Source organism: Clupea harengus, chromosome 21, assembly GCF_900700415.2.
Source record: "Clupea harengus chromosome 21, Ch_v2.0.2, whole genome shotgun sequence".
Taxonomy (NCBI): Eukaryota; Metazoa; Chordata; class Actinopteri; order Clupeiformes; family Clupeidae; genus Clupea; species Clupea harengus.
This window is the reverse complement of record NC_045172.1, coordinates 8,353,484-8,373,227: the sequence shown is the minus strand read 5'-3', so window position 1 is coordinate 8,373,227 and position 19,744 is coordinate 8,353,484. Positions and strand designations below refer to the sequence as shown.

Genomic DNA, 19,744 nt, shown 5'->3' with positions numbered 1-19,744 from the left:
AGTTTTACGGTGTGCTGAAGCCACCACCGAGTGAAAATAGGCAAAACTCCCAGGAGTCTAAACTGTGTTATAGTATATAGAATGTGTTATAGTCATCAGTGGTCAAAATAAGAAACCAAAAAAAGATCTGTTTCCCTTTCAATCTGACAGGCAATCTCGCACTCCAAGCACACTTCAGTAATACTCCCATTGTGACTCCAAAGTGACCTGCCTTGCGTTTCCCTCTTGGCCTAATGGTAGAGATGTGAGCTGGCTGGGGATTTCTACATGCGGTCCAACAGGCACTGCTCCAGCTCGACGACACAAGTCCCCCAACTCCCACCCCCCGCCCTGTTTCTATTTTCAGACATTTCACGTCTAGAACCAGGGCTGTGTGTCAGGGACCGGAATGTTCCTTATCTCATCTGTCAGGCCTCAGCGCTGACTATTACAGATCCGCTTTCCGGCCAGGGTGGCTGCGCTGGTCATTTGCATGGACATAAACAGCTCTACGGGTCGTGAATGGTTAATGTGTCCAAGTATTTTAGTCCTGTAATGCCTGAAACAGCATCCCTATCATTTTTTCACATGAAGCAATGCACAATATGCCTACATTACATATATTTTGGTGGGATACTAGTCTAAAACATGCCCTGGTATAACACTTTTATATTGACATTTTAGGTCAATATACATTTAGAATCAACATATCAATTTAGAATCATTCATTATCTAAATAAAGATCAAGTGTCATACCAAATTAGGGGTTATCTATATGTATTTTCATCTGGAAAGTTAAAGAATGTTCTAGAAAGACATTCCACTGGGTCACATGGCTCATTTAATCCTACTTCAAATGCAGTACATTGAAAAATCTGACAAACAGCTCTGTGACATACACAGTTTGAATGTTAACATCCACTTTACAGCTCTCAGCTGTCATCGTGAAAACACACGCATGCAATCATACTGCCTCAGAGCACAACAGTGACTCCAGCTCGGCACAATGAGATTCCGAGACCACCTCTCTGCTGCTGATTCTTCTAAATTCATAGATCTCCCAGAAACAGCCCAGGAATATGCCTTTTCCGCTTCATATTTTCATTCTTCTACTTTTTCATCTCTTATTCAGTCTTAAAGGTCCTTTTGAGGTGGTTTTTAAACTCTTCGATGGGATCTGTGGGACTGAACGCTCTGAGCAAGCATGTTACTCCTTGGGGCTTGTTGTATCAAATTACTGAGGGAGAAGACAGCCAGAGCTGAAGAATTATAATTAATGCCTCAGAAATACTCTCTGAGAATGTCGGCCTATGCATATTTCACTGTGTGTGTGTGTGTGTGTGTGTGTGTGTGTGTGTGTGTGTGAGAGAGAGAGAGAGAGAGAGAGAGAGTGTGAGAGAGAGAGAGCGAGGACAGTGTTGGGAAGCTACAGGCTTCATTAACAAGTGAAGTTCACTGAGGTGGTGCAAATGGCAGATCTTCGGCTCAGCCAGGGTGCCGTGTCAAAGATGGATCCAAGAAGTGTCTGTCATGATTTGTCACCGGAGTCTCACAACACTGTCAGACCACCGTGCTTCTTACTTGGACAGCTTGAATGCATGCATTGAATGTATGTGTCTGGAAGAAGGTAGTTATCTTGTCCTAGTTTTCAGAATTTCTCTCTCTATCTCTATCTCTCTCTTTCTCTCTCTCTCGGACAGCATCTCCAGGATGCAGCTGTATGAGTCCCTGCAGGTTGCTGGAGGGCTGTTAGGAGGTTGTGTCAATTACGACATGTTTATGTGCATGGCACCAACTAGAATTGTGGCAACAAAACAAATCATTAGAAATTGGAAGGACATGGTCTTGGTCATGTCTGTACGCCAGCTATGCTAATACAATGTAGACCCTGTGGCCTCTAGTACACGAGGAAACTGTGACACAAAATTAATATTTATCATAGGAAAAACAAAGTAATGTATGCAATGCTGACACTGTTCCAATGACAGACATATGCCTCTTCACAATACATAATATAGCCAAGAACCATACCCAGAAGTAACATATTAAATATGTATGGTATGTACAATCATGTAACGTGACTTTCAGGATACTAGATATTGCGTTCAATTATTGTCTCAGATATTGTGTGAGAGAAATACATGAGTGTGAGAGAAACTAGCATCAGCTGATTCAGAGAGAGTTCCTTTTTATATACTTGATTGTCACTCCTCCATCTGGGCCAGATATGTTCGCAGAGGCAAGTTGATGGAAGCACATTTGGGAATTCTCACATCGCCATGGCAGCAGCATGTCCGAACCCTTCAGTGCTCTCCAAGCTCCGACTCCCATAGCTATCCCCGTGATCGCTAATCCGTCCGAGATGCGGACGCCTACAGCTCACCTTATCAGGCACCCCTGAGTGGCACTGACAGATCAGCTGGAGCACTGACTCACTTCATGATGAGGGATTAACGTGACATATGGGAGAGCACACAAAAGCACTTAGTCATCACACAATTACACAGTGATCCTGCACATCAGGCGAATAATGACAGTGGCTAATGAAGCTTGACTGCAAAGAGGGATTTCAATTTCCATTCAACAATGGAGCTTCCAGCAGGTGATTTAATCTGGAGGTATAACACTGAAAAGATGGCAATGTTTTAGTACCTGTAACACTTGGATGTCTGTGTGTTGTACATGATAATGCATTGTACACGATGTGTGGTAGGAGCCAGGAATCTACCATGAAGAAGTCTGCTCAGTGGATACGAGATAGAATGAAAAACAGCCAATGTCCCTCAAAGATCTGGTTTCTCTTGCAGGATGCATTGCTGTATGGTCCGAGACGGCCAAAAAAATTGTCGACTATGATGAGTGCATTGCCTTGCAACCTAGGCAATAGTTTCACAGATTGTCTAAATATTATGTTGCCAATGAATGTATTTTTTCAGGTGAAGGATTCAGGCTTCTGACACACAGTTCTCTATTAATTGTAGTTGAACAATATTTGGATCCCCAACATACCTCAATTGTTGTGTGAATAGGATTGGAACAAAAAAATATGACGGTTCATCTTTCTTTTAAGCTCAATCTTCAAAACTTTTTTGGTGCTAGTTTTGTTGTGCATCTACAATTGGTGTAACATTAAGAAGGTACGTTTTAGAGGAAGAAGATGCTACCCATAACTTTCATTTCCTGAGATTATGCAAATAATTAAAGATGCAGTCTGTCATATGGGGGAAAAGTTGTTGACATTTGAGCTCAACAGCCAATTAAATGACATCCATTCCTTTTGTCCTGTTTTAACACGTGGGATTGGCTGGGATTGTTGATGGCTCGGTCCGAGCCACTTTGTTTGTGTCCCACATACAGACCCGAGACTGTGTCTGAACACCGGAGTGTACTGAACGGAAAGCTAGGCAGCAGTGAAGAGAAATTTGCTCAATTTGACAAAAAGTGTATTGGACTAAAATTGCGGACTGCGCCTTTAAATCTTATTTTGATGTGGGAGTGCAAGTGGGGAGGGCTGAATTACATTCTTGTTTTAAGTAGAACTTCTCTGGGTTCTTTCAGGATATCAATACAAAGAACCCAGAGAGCACATCTTTTTTCACACAATTACTTCAGCTGCTCGAGCACGCCATGCTGTTTGCCCAGTGTGTAATCCTGTTCCTCCACAGGATTCAGAAGACAGCAGTGCAAATGCTCTTCAGCCGGATGTTTACAATTCAGGCAGCTTTCTTTTCACTGCCCAAGTTGTTGTCACTCTGCAACTTAGATTTATGTTCCTTCTCTCTATAGTCTTTATTTGATGCATTTTATGCAGTTTGGAAGTGTGTCTTGTGGATTTAAAGGTAGTGCCAACACTATGCTCACTGAATTGAGTTTGTTGCATACTAGTTCTAAAATCTCTAAGCATGTGAAATGGGACACCACTCTGAAATTGGATTAGCCCACTCTTTGAGCTGAAAAATGATATCGCTTATTTCCTAATTTTTCTTTATCAACCCTGTTGTCATTCCCCACTGGTACAATACATATTTAGCTGATCTTAGGTGTGTAGGTTAGTTAGTTCCTCAATTTGTAACGAAGTAGGGCCTATAGAAATGAATGAATACTTTCATATTTATATCAAAGTATTCATTTCATTTATAAATGAAAATGGACGGTCTGCCTCAGGTCAGAGGGACACTTGACTCAAATTAATTGCGCCGATTAGGGAACCAGCCTTGCTCTCTTTGCACCTCCCGACCACTGGATGTCACTAATACACATATCGTAGAACATTTTGGATAGCTGTAAAACACACGAAGAAAGAGCAGATTCAACAACAGTGCGGCAGGTAGCACCAAGCATTGGTATGTTTGCTTTAAATATTCCTTAATGTTTAAATATATTTAGCATATAGGGTAAGTTTAAACGTGGAATTGTTCCAGTGAATGCTCAAATGTTGAAATCAGCGACCCGGTGTTTGCAGAAAGAGCCCCTGTAGCTTCAATAGCTAAGGGGGGCGTTTCAATGGATCCATTTTTGACAGACTTGCCAGCTTGCTAACTTGATCACGTTTGCCACTTGGCAGCTAGCTTGCTAATACTGCCGTAAATCATGTAGCATCGGCTAGTTGTTGACGTCTGCGTGTTGTCTTATTCAGTAAATTAGACTTTTCGAATGACACTTGAGCATCCAGATGCTGAGCATCCTGCATTGTGCATCATCATTTGTCTGTCTCCTGTCTCGATTCTCCAGAGTCTGACCCAGAAACTAGAAAATGCCTGACGAGCGCGCTTTGAAGAACCCATACAAAGATTACGATGGCACCCAAACCTTGTTTGACGCTCAAGGAAACGTAAGTACCGTAACGTCATTGTTCTCCTCCAGGGGCAACAAAGTGACTGCAAATTTGCCATCATCTGATCTGTCAACGTGCTTGTGACAAAGTGTAAGCCTCTTCAGAAAATGCAAGATAGATCATCAACATTTCTTCCTTTTCCTGTAAGAGCCCTTCATCCACATCCAGGTCATATCATATGTCATCCACTAAACAATTCAAAAGAGTTCAGAAACACCTAGGTGGCGCACACTGTGCTGTGTAACATAAAATGTTTGTGCTTTCTTCCTAACCGTTTTCATCTCTTCAGCTGACTGCATCCTTTGCTGGCCGGATCACCCATAAGATCAATGACCTTCTGACGGCCATGGAGAAGGGCCTAAAGTCGGCCGACCCCAGGGACTGCACAGGCTACACAGGATGGGCCGGTAAGGCCAGCTCTCACAGTTCCTTTTTTCAAGTCTTTCAACTCTGTGCCCGTTACTGACTATGCTAAATTCAAATCAATTATGTTGTAAAATACCAGCTGTTTTATCATTGTGATGTGAAGAGTTGTTGATGATTATTTGTGTCACTTGAACTATTCATACTATGACATAATGTAGTATACATACATTTCAATATTTTCATAAACCATATATGATGTAGGCCTGGGTACTAGGAAACATAAAATTGTACATCCAATTCTGACAATTCTTCACAAATAATCAGTCAAATAGTTTGATCAACTACTTTGTTAATACAATTGGTTTTTAACTTTCTTTGTTTAATAATTACTTTTCAAATAGGTTTTCTGGTCCTTATTGATTTTTTTTACTCTACCCACTTGACAATTAACGGTAGGGTAGGTTTACTGAACTTTCAAGCTGGGCTTCTGGACCCTTTCGTCTTTATCTCCTTTGCTGCCCACGGACTTCTCTGGCTGAGTGGTCGGTTGACCGTCAACCAGACTGAGAGGAGGAGGCATGTTGGGTGGCTGTGTCTGTGCAACTCCCATAGCCCTCTTATTGGGCTGTCCTTCTAAGTTTGTGTCACAGAGTTTGTGTTTGTTCACCATGGAGGCCTTTTCGGCACACAGCCCTTGAATTTTTTGCGGTTCTCTTGCTTTATCCTACCTCTTTTTGGTTGAGCCTTTTCTACTTCTGTAGAAAGCTTTTTTTCTTTTTATTATCAGAGCATTTTTATTTACTCATGGCTGTCAGGATGTTTCAAGAAATATAACAAACAATACTTCTAAAATAAGTTGCCTACCCTATCTTTAATATCTCTCTTTTGTCCTAAGTGTTTACTAACTTATAAAATACAGTATACAGCTTCTTAATATGTGGTATGTAATTACACTCCCACTTGTAACTTGAAACTTTCTGCTCTCTCCTGACACACACGCACACACACACAGGCATCGCGCTGCTCTATCTGCACCTGCATGGCGTATTTGGCGAGCCCTCCTACCTGCAGAGGGCGCTGGACTATGTGAGCCGCAGTCTAAGCCTGACGGGCCGCTGGATCACCTTCCTGTGCGGCGACGCCGGGCCGCTGGCCATCGCTGCTGTGGTCTACCACCGCCTGCAGAGGAACCAGGAGGCCGACGAGTGTGTCAACAGGTGATTCACATCTCTGCCTCCCTACCGCTTAGGGAGACATTGATCCCAGTTGATATTGTGGTCATTTGGCCATGAAATTCTATAGGGGATTAATCATCTGTACGATTCATTTTATGCAAGTCTCAAACACTGAATTGACCTCATCTATTTTAACACCTAGCAGATTTCCCAGGTGCTTCATCAGATTAATTATCGCCTGCCAATAACGCGCTAAAGCAGGCCCCTGGAAGAACAGTAGAAATCTGATTTGTGAGTCCCATGCAATAGATAATGTGGAACTAGTCAGTTGTACCTTGCAAAACAAGGTCATTAGGTCCCTGAAGAAAAGTGTGTCCTTGTCACTGAGTTTAGCCCATGGCCTCAGAGAGAAGAAATTGGTTTTCAGTGTGTGTGTGTGTGCGTGTGTGTGTGTGTGTGTGTGTGTGTGTGTGTGTGTGTGTGTGTGTGGTGTGCGTGCGTGCGTGCGTGGGTGCGTGTGCGTGCGTGTGTGTGTGTGCATGCATGCATGTGTTTGTGTGCAGGTTGCTGCAGCTGCACCAAAGCGTGGTAAAGGGAGTTGGGAACCTGCCTGATGAGCTGCTGTATGGCCGTGTGGGGTACCTGTATTCACTGGTCTTCATCAACCAGCAGTTTGGCCAGGAGAAGATCCCCATGCAGTACATCCAACAGGTGAGCCTAGGAGATACGAATCAACCATTATGGTTGCCTACTCGGCAGGCTTACTTTGCAGTGCTGTTTTGTGCCAGTTAGCATTGTCCTCTTGTTACCCTTCTGTTAGACAAAAGATAACCAAGATGGGGCATGACTTTGTAATTCAAGAAATATTCTCAGTTCTCAATTCAAATCACAATTCCAGGCAGACAGTGTACATGAAAACATGTTGTAGAGGAAGACGAGAAAATTAAAGTTAACCCTCTTCCTCCTGGCTCTGTGTGTTTGTGTGTTGGTTTGTGTGATATGTCTTTGGATCAGATCTGCGACGCGGTACTGGCCTCAGGCGAGAGCTTAGCCAAGCGCAACCGCACCCAGGAGCAAAGTCCACTCATGTACGAGTGGTACCAGGAGCAGTACGTCGGCGCCGCCCATGGCCTGGCTGGCATCTACTACTTCCTCATGCAGGTACCATTTGATTGGCTCAGCAGCGTGGCTGTGTCCTGATGTGTGCAGTACTTTATTGGCTCTGCAACAACTTTACTATATAATTAAGACAAATCAACGAAGCAAAACAAGTCATACAGTAGCTGTCAGTGGATGAGAACAATGGCTCACTTGCCACTGACAACATAAGCTGACACTGTCAACTTAGTGGTCTTTTAGCTGCAAAGGCTGCATGCTAAGTTAATGAGTCAATGAAGAAGTCTATTTTTCATACCTCATGTCATCAAATCTAATCGAACGTTATCCGCTCCCAAATATGCAGTTTGTTATGCACTAAGGGACATAACAAAGATAGAAAGAGTAGCCCAACCAAAAAAAGCCCAAAAATGTGGACGTGTCCTTCAAATTCGTGAGCAGAGGACCAGCTGCCCGTGTGAGTTGCGTGTCGTATCCTATTTGCGTGTGAAAGTGCCCTTTAACCAGACGCTGAACCTCTAGCTGTTCCCGGTGGGAAGGGTGTAGAGCCTTACATGGCAGCTCCCGGCGTGGTAAACAGTATGAGTCACAAACCTGTGAAGTACTTTGGGTGCTTTTAGTAGAGTAGGAGAAGCACTCTGGAGACCGCACCAATGCAGTCATGTTCAGGGGGACCTCACCGAGTTTGGCCACAGTAAATAGACACTCATGGGGAAAAAAAGACCCATCATAGCAGTGAATGGGATGCCTGAGCAAAAAAAGAACTAATTTAGGACACATGAGCACTTAAAAGGGGGAAAGGTAGTCATTTTCAGTTGCCACCTTCGCATCTAAAACATGACTTTTTTTTTCGAAGACAGCTTCAGAGCATGGGCCTCCTATTGGTTCAGGCCTTTTAAAGTCCTCTTGAGGTGCTTTTGAAGGCGCTTCTACATAGCTCTGAAGAATGTCAAAAACGTTTTCCCATCGACTACACTCACCTTCCAACCCTCAACCCACTCCACAAACAAATGCACTGTGACAGCAACGCCAAGAGCCAAACCTTGTGTGTGTGTGTGTGTGTGTGTGTGTGTGTGTGTGTGTGTGTGCGCGTGCGCGCTGCAGCCGGGCTTCGTGGTGGGCCAGGAGAGACTGACGACGCTGGTCAAGCCCAGCGTGGACTTTGTGTGCCAGCTGAAGTTCCCGTCGGGCAACTACCCGCCGTGCGTAGGGGACGAGCGTGACCTGCTGGTGCACTGGTGCCACGGCTCCCCGGGGGTCATGTACATGCTGCTACAGGCCTACAAGGTGAGTTGAGAACTCGTATTTATTTTTATTTTATTTTTGAAAGATTGCAAGGTAGGGGTTGTGCAGCCTGTGATATGCATGCCATACTTAGATGTGTCCTGTGGTTGGATTAGATTGCAGCTGTTTTGTTAGCATAAGACGTTTTATATATCATGTATTTAGAAAACAACACCAAACCTAACAATGACACAGAATAATGAAAAGATATCACACATTTGGCACGAGGCATCGTTTGGCATCGTTCACGAGATTGGTATCGTTTCTCACATATCCAGTGGTGGCTATGACTGTAGCTTCAAGTACCAATGCTATTTGGAGGCAGTGTGTGGCTTTTTGATGAGTTTGGTTTTTGAAAAAACAGGGGGAACAGTACAACAGGATGGGTTGAATTCTGCTTTTATAAAGCAACAGCAACAGAGCTCTGAGTTAATGTAATACTTCGCTGGGAGCGTTTGTGGATGGCGGTGATGTGTTCTTTGAAACTAAGCTATTGTCTATGATGAGTCCAAGATATTTGAGACTGCTGACCTGTTCAACTGACTGTCCATGCATGGAGGTCTGTCCATGGTGGGATGTGTTTGATGTGTAAATAACCGGATCCTTTGATTTTATTTTTCTTCATATTCAGTTGGAGATAGTTGTCAGAGTACCACCGTGAGAAGTGTGAATTTGAGAGTATATGTGCTGCACTAGAGTTATTGTTGTTGAGTCCCAGTATGGCAGTGTCATCAACGTATTTGTTTTACTAAAGAATCAACAGGTTTGGTCTACCAAACTTCCATAAGCTGTTGCAGGCACTAGAGAAGAGTATGATACTGTCATGATACTGTCATGGCTGCCATGCCTATAAATGAGTTTCAGGTAGATGCCCAGAGATGGAAAAAAACGTATCAAGCTTAAACTCTGAGTCTTTGTTTTTTCAGAGGGCAGATACAGTAGCTTGCAAAAGTATTTGACCCCCCCTGAAAATGATCACCATTTTCACAATTACAAAAAAATACACTTACACTGAATTTCACAATTTGTATTTTTATTGTTAACATTTATGTTCTAGTATATTTTCAAAGGCAAAATAAGTAATGTCTCTGCTAATGTTAAAAATAAATACATTAAAAACTATACTACCATCATTGTCCACACATCACCCCAAAAAATCTATAAAGTTTAGTGGCTAAAATTGGGGTGCTGGTGTAGGATTCCGCAATCTTAAGAGGTATCTATAAACCTGGACTCTATTGGAGGGTGGCATAAAAACATTGTCATAGAAGATCCACATTTAAAGCATGTTTGGAGACATGGGGAAAGGTTTTTATGAACAGATGCGACCAAAATAAAGCTTTTCGGCCAATCCTCAAAGCACCATATGCGGCATAAATCTAACACTGCCAATGCCTCAAGAAACACCATTCCAATCGTGAGATATGGCAGTGGTAACATCATGCTGTGGGGATATTTTTCTCGACTGCAGGAACTTTTATTAATTGAAAGGAGGATGAATTGAAAACCTGTTGCCGTCTGTTGTAAAGCCTTGGAAGAGGGATGTTCCTACCAGTAGGACAATTGCCCAAGGCACAAGGCTAAAGCAACACTGGAGTGACTCAACAACAGTTAAGTGAACATTCTAGAATGTCTCAGTCAAAGCCCGGGTCAAAATCCCACTGAGAATCTGTGGCACTACAGACCAGAACTGCAGCCATCAACATAGATGTTCAACATAAATTCTACCATAAATAATGGGGTAAAACACAACAGAACAATGTGCAAAGCTGGTACTGTCTCACTTAAGTCTGACTTGAGGCTATTATTGTAGCAAAGGACCTCTTTACCAAGTATTAATTTGTAGGGCAAAATATGTGTAAAGTGTCTTTTGTACAACAGAAAATGGTGATGACCTTCAGGGGAGTTGAGTTGCAAGCCACAGTATAAACTGGTTCTCAAAACCATACTCAACCAATAAAAGCCTGATTGTAGGTGGTGAACAGAGATAGCACATGTCTTTTCAGTTTGGCTTTGGCATCCTCTGTCACAAACATAATCTAGCCACCAGAGAACCCCACCCCCCCCCCCCCCCCCCCCCCAAAAAAAGAAAGAAAGAAAAGAAACTTGATGATGACTTAAATGTGTAGTCTAGGTCAGCTAAACTCGGCCTGTTTAATTGTTACATAATTTTTATTTCACCCAATTATTGCTCATGCACTTCACCAGCCTTTATTGCCTTTTTATCATTTACGTTGATTTCCCAGTGTCACAGTCAGACAAAGACAAATCACTTGGGAATAGGTGAAAGAAAAGACATTTAATTCATATTTACCCAATTATTTCTACTCTCACCTCTATCAATGGGTAATCATTTAAAAACTCTCATTTTAATTGTTCCATTTAGACTGAAATAGATACTTCTGTCAGAATTAATTATACGTTTCTGGTGAGCTACTTCGGTAACTCCTAGAGATGGTAAGGCCATAGTTGGAAAAGGTTTCCTATAGGTTACAGACTTAAACTTTAAACATTCCTGCACCCTAGCAAGATTTGAGCTAACTGAAATTCAGTCAGTAATGTAGGATTGGAGAACAGAACAATCCTAGCAACACTGATCATTTTTCTAACTTCTTATCCAGTGGGTGAACGACCCAGCACCAGCTGCCAGTGTCTGCTAGTATTTCTCATTCCAGCTCAACACCGTATCTCTGGGGAACATGGTCCCCATGTTGTGTCACAAATCTTTGTTCTTCACATGCTCGGCTGAACTCCTCTTATTAGGTTGTCAGTAAGCAGAACTGATTCAGGAGCCACTCAGCTGATGAAGAGCAGATAAAGGCCCCTAGCACATAACACTGGTGCTATCTAGCAAGTGGGCTGTGAATTTGAGGTCTGTAAAAAGGCACTCCATCTGCGGTCTTAATTTAGTGGTCTTGTCTCCAATGGGTATTTTATACCCACTTTGATTGAGCCATTTGGTTGAAATGGACTGCAATCGATTTGACCCTCCCCTTCCCTTGCTGCCCTGTGCTTGGAACTTTGAGGTTTCCATCCAACTTTTGAATGCTAATTTTAACCATTCCGAATAGGAAATCCTGAGTTGAAATGCTTGAAAATCACGAAATATTTTCTAAATTGACAAAAAATGTATTCTCTGGAAGGGGGTGAGTTAACTTCTAAAAAGTGACTAAGGTTGATGGGAACAAGTTTATTCGCATTCGATGCAATTTTATTTGGTGATTTCCGGTGAATTTGGCCTGACAACCTGAGGTTTTGAACCCACAGCTGTTCACAACTCCTCTCTTGATTAGGAATATCTAACTGAATTTTCATGAGAATTTATGATAATGGATTGGATGGAAACCCAGCTATTGCTACCAATGGACATTTGCGTCAAAGCATTGCTGCCACCTGGTGGCTATCTCTGAGAACTGTAATTCATAATAATGTGACTGTAATGTGATGCAGATGGTGGAAAGTGGAGTATGTAGTATTTCTGCTGTAGAGAAAGAAAATACTGCCAGATCTAATGACGATTGTGTAATGAAAGGACTGTGTTTTCTAAGATTTCATGTGCAGTCAGTTCTTCTTGTTTTATTGGTCTTGGATGGTTTTGCGGTGTGTGTGTACACTGTCGTTCAAAAGTTTGGGGTCACTTAGAAATGTCCTTGTTTTCATGACACTATACATTAAATTAGTTTCAATAGGACATATAGCTAAATTAATGGGAAATACAGTCATTGACATGGTTAGAAATAATGATTTTTAATTGAAATAATAATTGTGTCCTTCAAACTTTGCTTTCGTCAAAGAATCCACCATTTGCAGCATTTACAGCCTTGAAGACCATTGGCATTCCAGTTGTCAGTTTGTTGAGGTTATCTGAAGAGATTTCACCCCATGCTTCCCCCCAAGTTGGATTGGTTTGATGGGCACTTCTTACGTACCATATGGTCAAGCCGCTCCCACAACCGCTCAATAGGGTTGAGATCCAGTGACTGCTGCCCACTCCATTATAGACAGAATACCAGCTGACTGCATCTTCCCTAAATAGTTAAAATACTTGCATGGTTTGAAGCTGTGCTTTGGCTCACTGTCCTGTTGTAGGAGGACACTGGCTCCAATCAAGTGCCATCCACAGGGTATGAAATGGCGTTGCAAAATGGAGCGATAGCTTTCCTTTTTTAAGTCAAGATCTCTTTTACCCCGTACAAATCTCCCACTTTTCCCCCCACCAAAGCAGCCCCAGACCATCTCGTTGCCTCCACCATGCTTGACAGATGGCGTCAAGCACTCCTCCAGCATCTTCTCATTTGGTCAGAGTCTCACAAATGGTCTTCTTTGTGATCTGAACACCTCAAACTCAGATTAGTCTGTCCATAACTCTTTTTTTTGTATCCAATCTTCCTCTGTCCAGTGTCTGTGTTCTTTTGCCCATCTTCATTTTTTTCTTTTTATTGGCCAGTCTGAGATATAGCTTCTTTTTTTTTTGTAACCCTGCCTACGAGCCAGCTTCCCGGAGTGGCCTCTTCAGTGTTGATGTTGAGGCTGGTGTGGTGCGGGCACTACTTAATGAAGCTGCCTGTCGAGGACCTGTGAGGCATCTGTTTCTTAAACTAGACACTCTAATGTATTTGTCCTCTGGCTCCGTTGTACACCGGGGCCTCCCACTCCTCTTTCTAGTCTGGTTAGAGCCAGTTTGTGCTGCTCTGTGAAGGGAGTTGTACACCGCGTTGTTTCTGGATTTTCAGTTTCTTGGCAATTACTCGCATGGAAAAGCCTCCTTTTCTCAGAACAAGAATAGACTGACAAGCTCCAGAAGAACGTTGTTTGTTTCTGGTCACTTTGAGTCTGTAATCAAACCCACAGTTGCTGATGCTTCAGACGCTCAACTAGTCTAAAGAAGGCCAGTGTTATTGCTTCATTAATCAGCACTAATGTTTCAGCTGTGCTACCAAGTGGAAAAGGACATTTTTAAGTGACCCTAAAATTTTGACCGGTGTTGTATGTATGTATTTGTGTGTGCGTGCGTGCGTGCGTGTGTGTGCCAATTACCTCATCACAAACATGAAGGGAAAGTTGCAGGTTTATATGCAGTCGCTGCCAGGTTTATTTTTTTTTTGTCTGAGTCAATCATTACCCTCACTCTCTCCCTCTCTTTCTCTCTCTTCATCTCTTTCTCTCTCTTCTCTTTCTTCTGCAGGTGTTCGGGGTGAAGCAGTACCTGGAGGACGCTTCCCAGTGCGCAGAGGTGCTGTGGCAGCGTGGCCTGCTCAAGAAGGGCTACGGCCTGTGCCACGGCGCCGCCGGCAACGCCTACGGCTTCCTGGCACTCTTCAAGGTCACTCGCGAGGCTAAGCACCTCTATCGCGCCTGCATGGTAAGAGGGGAAGGGAGACCCACAGGTGAAAATGGCGGCAATTGTTTTTTCTACTCATGCAAAAGTGGTGAGTTGGATGGAGAGCTATATTTTGAAGGTAACTGTAAGGTACCCCATGGCTCTCCTTTTTAGACAAACTGACTCGGGTACCAGGTGAAGGTGCACTATGCAGTGCATTACTGTTTATTGGCTTATGCTTGCAGTCCTACCAAGGAATGGTTCCATACTAGTCTCAAATGAATTGGAGGGGGGGGGGGGGTTGTTGTTTTGTTGTTCCAGAAGGTGTTGGCCAGTATCCTAGACAGGTCCATGGTGATTGCTGAGAGAAGCGCATTGGCATTCTCGAGGGCACACACACACACACACACACACACACACATACACTGCTGTTTGCTGTGCAGCCAAGCGTTGCCTCCTGCAGCCTCTGGCAGACGTCCAAGTGTAAATGGAAAATTATACCACAATTTGAATTATTCTGAATCCGCTGGAATGCCCACATCTTTTTTACATGGGCGATTGGTAGGCTGCTGTCACTGGCATCAGTGGAGGGGGCCAGCACAAGGCCGTGGGGGTCCTCTAAGTGGCCGGCGCCCTCAAGGGTAGTTTCATCAGGTGGAGAGTATTTATATCCGTCCCGAAAATAGGCACTGGCCAAGGTTCCATACACATTCACACCCAGCTTTGTTTTTCACTGGGATTGTGTGTTGTGTGTGCCTGTGTGTGTGTTGGGGGGCTGGGTTTTGAGCAGCAGAGTGTGTGTGATATATGAAATCGAATGGACCCTTGAATGCGATTGGTGGTTACAGTAACACAACATTTATACTACAGTGTGTAGGTGGGTGATGCTCTTTCATTCATCCGGAATCCACATCCGGAAATGTACTTCAGCTGTGTGTTTGTTACTTACAAAGAATCTGACACCGTTGTTGATTGCTTTAGTGGAGAGGGACAATTCCCTCAAGGTTGTTGGAAAGTTGTCCGATGACTAATGTTGTCTGTCTCTTCTTGTAGTTCGCAGACTGGTGCATGAATTATGGCAAACATGGCTGCCGAACTCCAGACACTCCATTTTCTCTGTTTGAAGGTAACGCAGAGAGAAAATCCATGCCAATTCATTAACTTGATGATGCCTCATTATAATCTACAATTTTTTTTATAAATGTGCCTCCCTTGCTAATTATGGGTAATTAAACTTTGGTGCCTCCTAATTAGTGTTTTTTTATTGTTCATCACCCTAATTTTGATTTACTCAGGTCATAGATTAGCTTAGCACTTAGGCTACTGGCAGGAGTGTTTGCAATTAGTGAGCAATTACACACAAGCTTGCAGAAAGGAGATTGTGGGCTACTGAGGACTAGGCCTTAATTGCCTGTATTACCCTGCTTACTTTAAGTCCTCTCAGCCCGCTGATCAGCATCAGTGTAAAAAGAAAGGCATAATGAAGGAACTGTTCTCAGGTCAGTTCAATGTTTACTTCTTTTATTTGAGACCAGTGTGTAGTCTTGAGAAGGTATGTTCTAGATCAGTGTGTTTATGTTATGGGGAGCTCCTTAAAGGTGCAGTCCAGGATTCTAGTCCGATATACTTTTTGTCAAATTCAGCAAATTGCTCCTGGCGGTCCTCTAGCTGTCTGTTTAGCTTGTGTGCCAAAAAAAAGCTCTGGTGTCCTGGGGCCTCATTTATAAAAATGTTGCATAGAGAGTGTCCCTGATTTGATCTAAGATCTTTGAATGAAAACACCATGCGTATGCCACTCCCCCAGAGGTGACATCTCTAAATAAAAAATGTCATGAAGTTGTGGTTGAAGGCATATTGGAAAGGGATCTCTATGCATCCATGCAATTGTCTTCTGCTTGCAGTGTTGTGTAGAGCCAGAATTATATTTGGCAAGGTTGTATGTAGGTTTACTCTGGAAGTTAGTATGGGAATAGTAATGGGTGGTGACCCACTCCCCTAAAAACATCCTTGTTCTCCACACTAAAAGCTAAGCCTGTGATATGTTCTGGGATGTTTCTGTCAGGTAGCTGCACTCTAAACAGTCTAGTGTATATAGTTCACCGGCCAGTCTTCATTCATTCTGCACGTCAGGGTTTAGGCTACTGATCATCCCGTCGCTATTGACTTCCTTATGAATGACCAGCCGTCTGAACATTATACTTTACTTGATGGCCTCACCAAGCTTCTTCCTCATGCATTCTCAGTATATGATCCTACCCAGGCACCGCAACGGTCCCTAACGCAGGCCAGTCGTAAAATATATATTAACTAAATACCAGTAAGGATTTGTTAATTAAGAATTTAGGGTTTAGTTTTTTTTTATATAATAAAATATTATAAAATAAGTAGGCCTATAGGGCTATTATATCTTAATTATGTTCTTCTCATACTGCAAACCATGAAAACATTAAGCAGTGTGTGTGTGTGCAGTCTTAAGTACAACAACTTTAAGATGAGTTCTAGATCGGTGCCTGTTTCGTTTGGGGGGGGGGGGTGTTAAGGTGTCACTGATTCTTTGAGTGTAGCTTGTTCCAAGGCTTTTGCTACCAGTGTGGTTTATGCTAAAGTTTTTTTTTTCCTTCACAGGCATGGCGGGCACCATCTACTTCCTGGCTGACCTGCTTCAGCCTATGAGGTCAAAGTTCCCAGCCTTTGAGATATAAAGGTATCCATGGCAACCTTTATGGAGTCCAAGGCTACTTCAACTATGTTCTGGAAGGCTCTTTCACGTCTCTCTCTCTCTTTCTGTTTGCACATGAGAACTCTAAAGTCATGATACACATTTATTGTCGTGGCTACATGCTTTGAATTTTTTTCTTATCAAAAAAAAAAAGTTGGCATGAAACACAGAGATGACAAAACAACTTCACATTACTACACACATTCTGTGACCACACACGGTAAAGTGACGTGCAAGTCAGTGTGAACCCACAGAAGTCTCGTTATATATGTACAAGTCCTGGTATAATTCTGTTCGGTCTGGTCCTGAGCTCAAGCCTATTGCCCATACGTGTATGAATATTCATTGGGTCGCTCCAAAACTTCCAAGGAAGTGAGTTTAAGAGAACAGTGATCTGTAGGCAAACACTCTTTGCACTTGCCGTGTTGGTTTGCATGCTAAGAGCTTGTATGTGTCCGCCGGCATCATGGGTTTCACAGAAAAGAAAATTGCTCTGAATTAAGAGTTGTCTTAAGGAAATGTGTGTGGGTGTGTGTGTGTGTGTGTGTGTGGGTGTGTGTGTCTGTATGCGTGTGTATGTGCGTGGGGTAGGGGGGTGGGGGTGTTGCAATGCTGTCTGCTTGCCATCAAGGAGTGACTGATCAAAGGCATACAAGTCGTGCTGATAGGAATCAAATTCATGTATGGTACCTAGTTGTGTGCATCAAATGTGCAGCCCATTCATTTTTTACATGTATGTTGCTTACAAGCAAAAAAAAATGTTTCAGTGTCAGTATTGTATGTGGATATAGCCAGTGTGATTGAAAGTCACGTCTGCTTTATCATAAGGATTCTGGGGGGTATTTTTCTTCTTTTTTTTTTCTAAGTCCTTTAATCACTTAGCATGGCTATACATATATATTATTTTTTATTTGAATTTGTCATGCCTGCTATTTATGCAGGCAGTTTCTTTTTTATGGCATTAATATGGCTCTGTAAATAAGTACTAAACAGTGTAACTGCAAGCCTCTTCACTGAGCTAGTCCATGTAGATGCAACATTGCTTGATCTTTGTTTCTTACATCTCCATTAGCTCAATAATAAAATAATATTTTTACGTCTGTCCATCTGGTTTGCACTCTTTATGCACCGGTGAGTGTGTTTACCTGATCTCGTAGCAGCTGTAAACTATTTTGGCCAATTGAAAAACACAATCATCTTGTATGGGTTCAAATCACCTTTACCAAGTATATATGCTGTCACTGGCCAGGTTTGGAAGACTGCATCTTTAAGTAAGCTCAAGTTGTTAACTCGAGAAGGTATTTTATAGATAAGTGTGTGTTTGGTTTGTGTGTGTATGTGTGTGTGTGTGTGTGTGTGTGGGGCGGGGGGGGTCTGTAAGGTTGTTGGACTTTCACATTAACAAAACTGATTTAAAATAACATGGACCGCATTTAAATCTAAAATGTGAGAAACCCTGTATACGCTGTGTGATGAAAGTAAGGAGCTCTACCTTTTGGGTCAGTTCAAGTGACATAAGCTTGTAGTAGCATCGTTTTTCCACAAAGTGGCACTAAAGACTTATTTGTACTTAAGAGGCAGAGCTGGCACTTTGTATGAGATGTGATCCATAACTCTTATGAGGGGCTGAGACTAGGAAGCCTCAGGAGTTTCTCTGCACATCTTGTGGGGATGTTTTGATGTCTGGTCTATTGTTCTACTTGCGTCCAGCTGAGTGAACGAGATATGTCTGACATGAAATTTTTATATAAAATTGATTTTAAGTTAACACCTATAAAGACTGCCCTAATCCCGTGAGATGTAACTCGTTTGATGACAGAATTGTCCCCAGTCTGTACATTCCCATGTTTTACACAGTTCATGTAATTCTATAACAATCTTAACCGTAATCTTTTGAGAGATGTTGTTCCACTAGAAATATGCTGTATTCAGTGATGGCAATGCCAATTTGGGAACATTTTTAATGCTCACTTACTCCCTATATTTATCAAAGATGGCTGACTGAAGCTATGACACTTTAAATAAAATGTTATGACATCTCATTAAGAACCTGTGTCCTCTGAAATTTGTAATAGTTCATTTTTAATTTGTAATAGTTATTAAACGCCTTTTGTGACCTTCATAAATGAAGTGTTTGTTGTGTTTTGATTAGGGAGAGGAGAGCCAACTGCATATCTCTGTGTGTGTGCGCGCGTGCCTGCATGCTTCTGTGTCAGGATAGGGTAAGGGGTTGATGTTGGGGTGGAGTGACAGGCATATTGTCGATCCCTTGAGAAGCTAGCGAATTCGCCCAGAGAATACCTTTGAAGAAACGCGACACGGCCGAAGACGGAGGCCCTAAATATAGGGCTCATCTGCTCTGGGGCGCGGCCCCAGCAGCACTTCTTCCAGAGAAGCCAGGCTTTGCTCCACTGTGCTCTTATCCGTCGTTGCATTGCTTCTACGTGATGGCTAATTAATGTACTCAGTACTCCCACTGTTGCAAGTAACTTCAGGCCTGCTAAATCCATCGGCAGAAGAGCGTTGAAGATGTACCGTATATGCGCATGTATGAGTGTTTTTGGGCATGCACTCATAGAAATTAATTCGGCGCCTGTTATTGGGTAGCTTTAATATTCTTTGAAACATTGGAAGTCCGTCTTAAAAAACATTTAGACCATGCAGGTGGGGCCACATCTCCTAGCTAATAAACCACACAGGTTTATTAAAACATGAAAAGATACCAATCAAAACACATCTTCCCATTTTCCACAGGTCAGCAGTTGCCTTTGCGTAAACTAGACTCGTTTTTACTGAGAGTGTTTTGTATGTTTATTTGTTTTTTACATATTTCTATATTAATATTAAATATAGGAGTATCATATACTCCAATGACTGTTCCCATCGATAAACACTATTAAAGTAGGACCATAGGGCTAATGTGTATTTTAGGCTAGGCTATATCTAAAACT

At 42.6% G+C, this 19,744-nt stretch overlaps 1 protein-coding gene across 2 annotated transcripts; it reads left to right on the top strand.

The window, feature by feature from the left end:
- The first annotated feature begins 1,515 nt into the window (after positions 1–1,515).
- lancl1 (LanC antibiotic synthetase component C-like 1 (bacterial)) lies at positions 1,516–18,839 on the top strand. Of its 2 annotated transcripts, none has more exons than XM_031558748.2 (10): positions 1,516–1,606; positions 4,711–4,810; positions 5,103–5,220; positions 6,192–6,396; positions 6,918–7,065; positions 7,369–7,515; positions 8,575–8,757; positions 13,940–14,116; positions 15,128–15,200; positions 16,700–18,839. In XM_031558748.2, exons 2-10 carry the CDS (start codon positions 4,733–4,735, stop codon positions 16,774–16,776), a joined length of 1,206 nt encoding a protein of 401 aa, XP_031414608.1. In that variant the 5' UTR covers positions 1,516–1,606; positions 4,711–4,732; the 3' UTR covers positions 16,777–18,839. The 2 variants fall into 2 exon arrangements, with proteins under 2 accessions (XP_031414608.1, XP_012678866.1); XM_012823412.3 differs by lacking the exon at positions 1,516–1,606 and adding an exon at positions 3,968–4,322.
- Positions 18,840–19,744: the final 905 nt, after the last annotated feature.

What these genes read in the sequence shown, in the direction of transcription:
- lancl1 (XM_031558748.2), top strand. Translation starts at nt 4,733, where the DNA reads ATGCCTGACGAGCGCGCTTTGAAGAACCCATACAAAGATTACGATGGC. An exon ending in TGTTTGACGCTCAAGGAAAC is followed by an intron (nt 4,811 to 5,102) that starts GTAAGTACCGTA and finishes TCATCTCTTCAG; the next exon opens with CTGACTGCATCCTTTGCTGG. An exon ending in ACCTCTATCGCGCCTGCATG is followed by an intron (nt 14,117 to 15,127) that starts GTAAGAGGGGAA and finishes CTCTTCTTGTAG; the next exon opens with TTCGCAGACTGGTGCATGAA.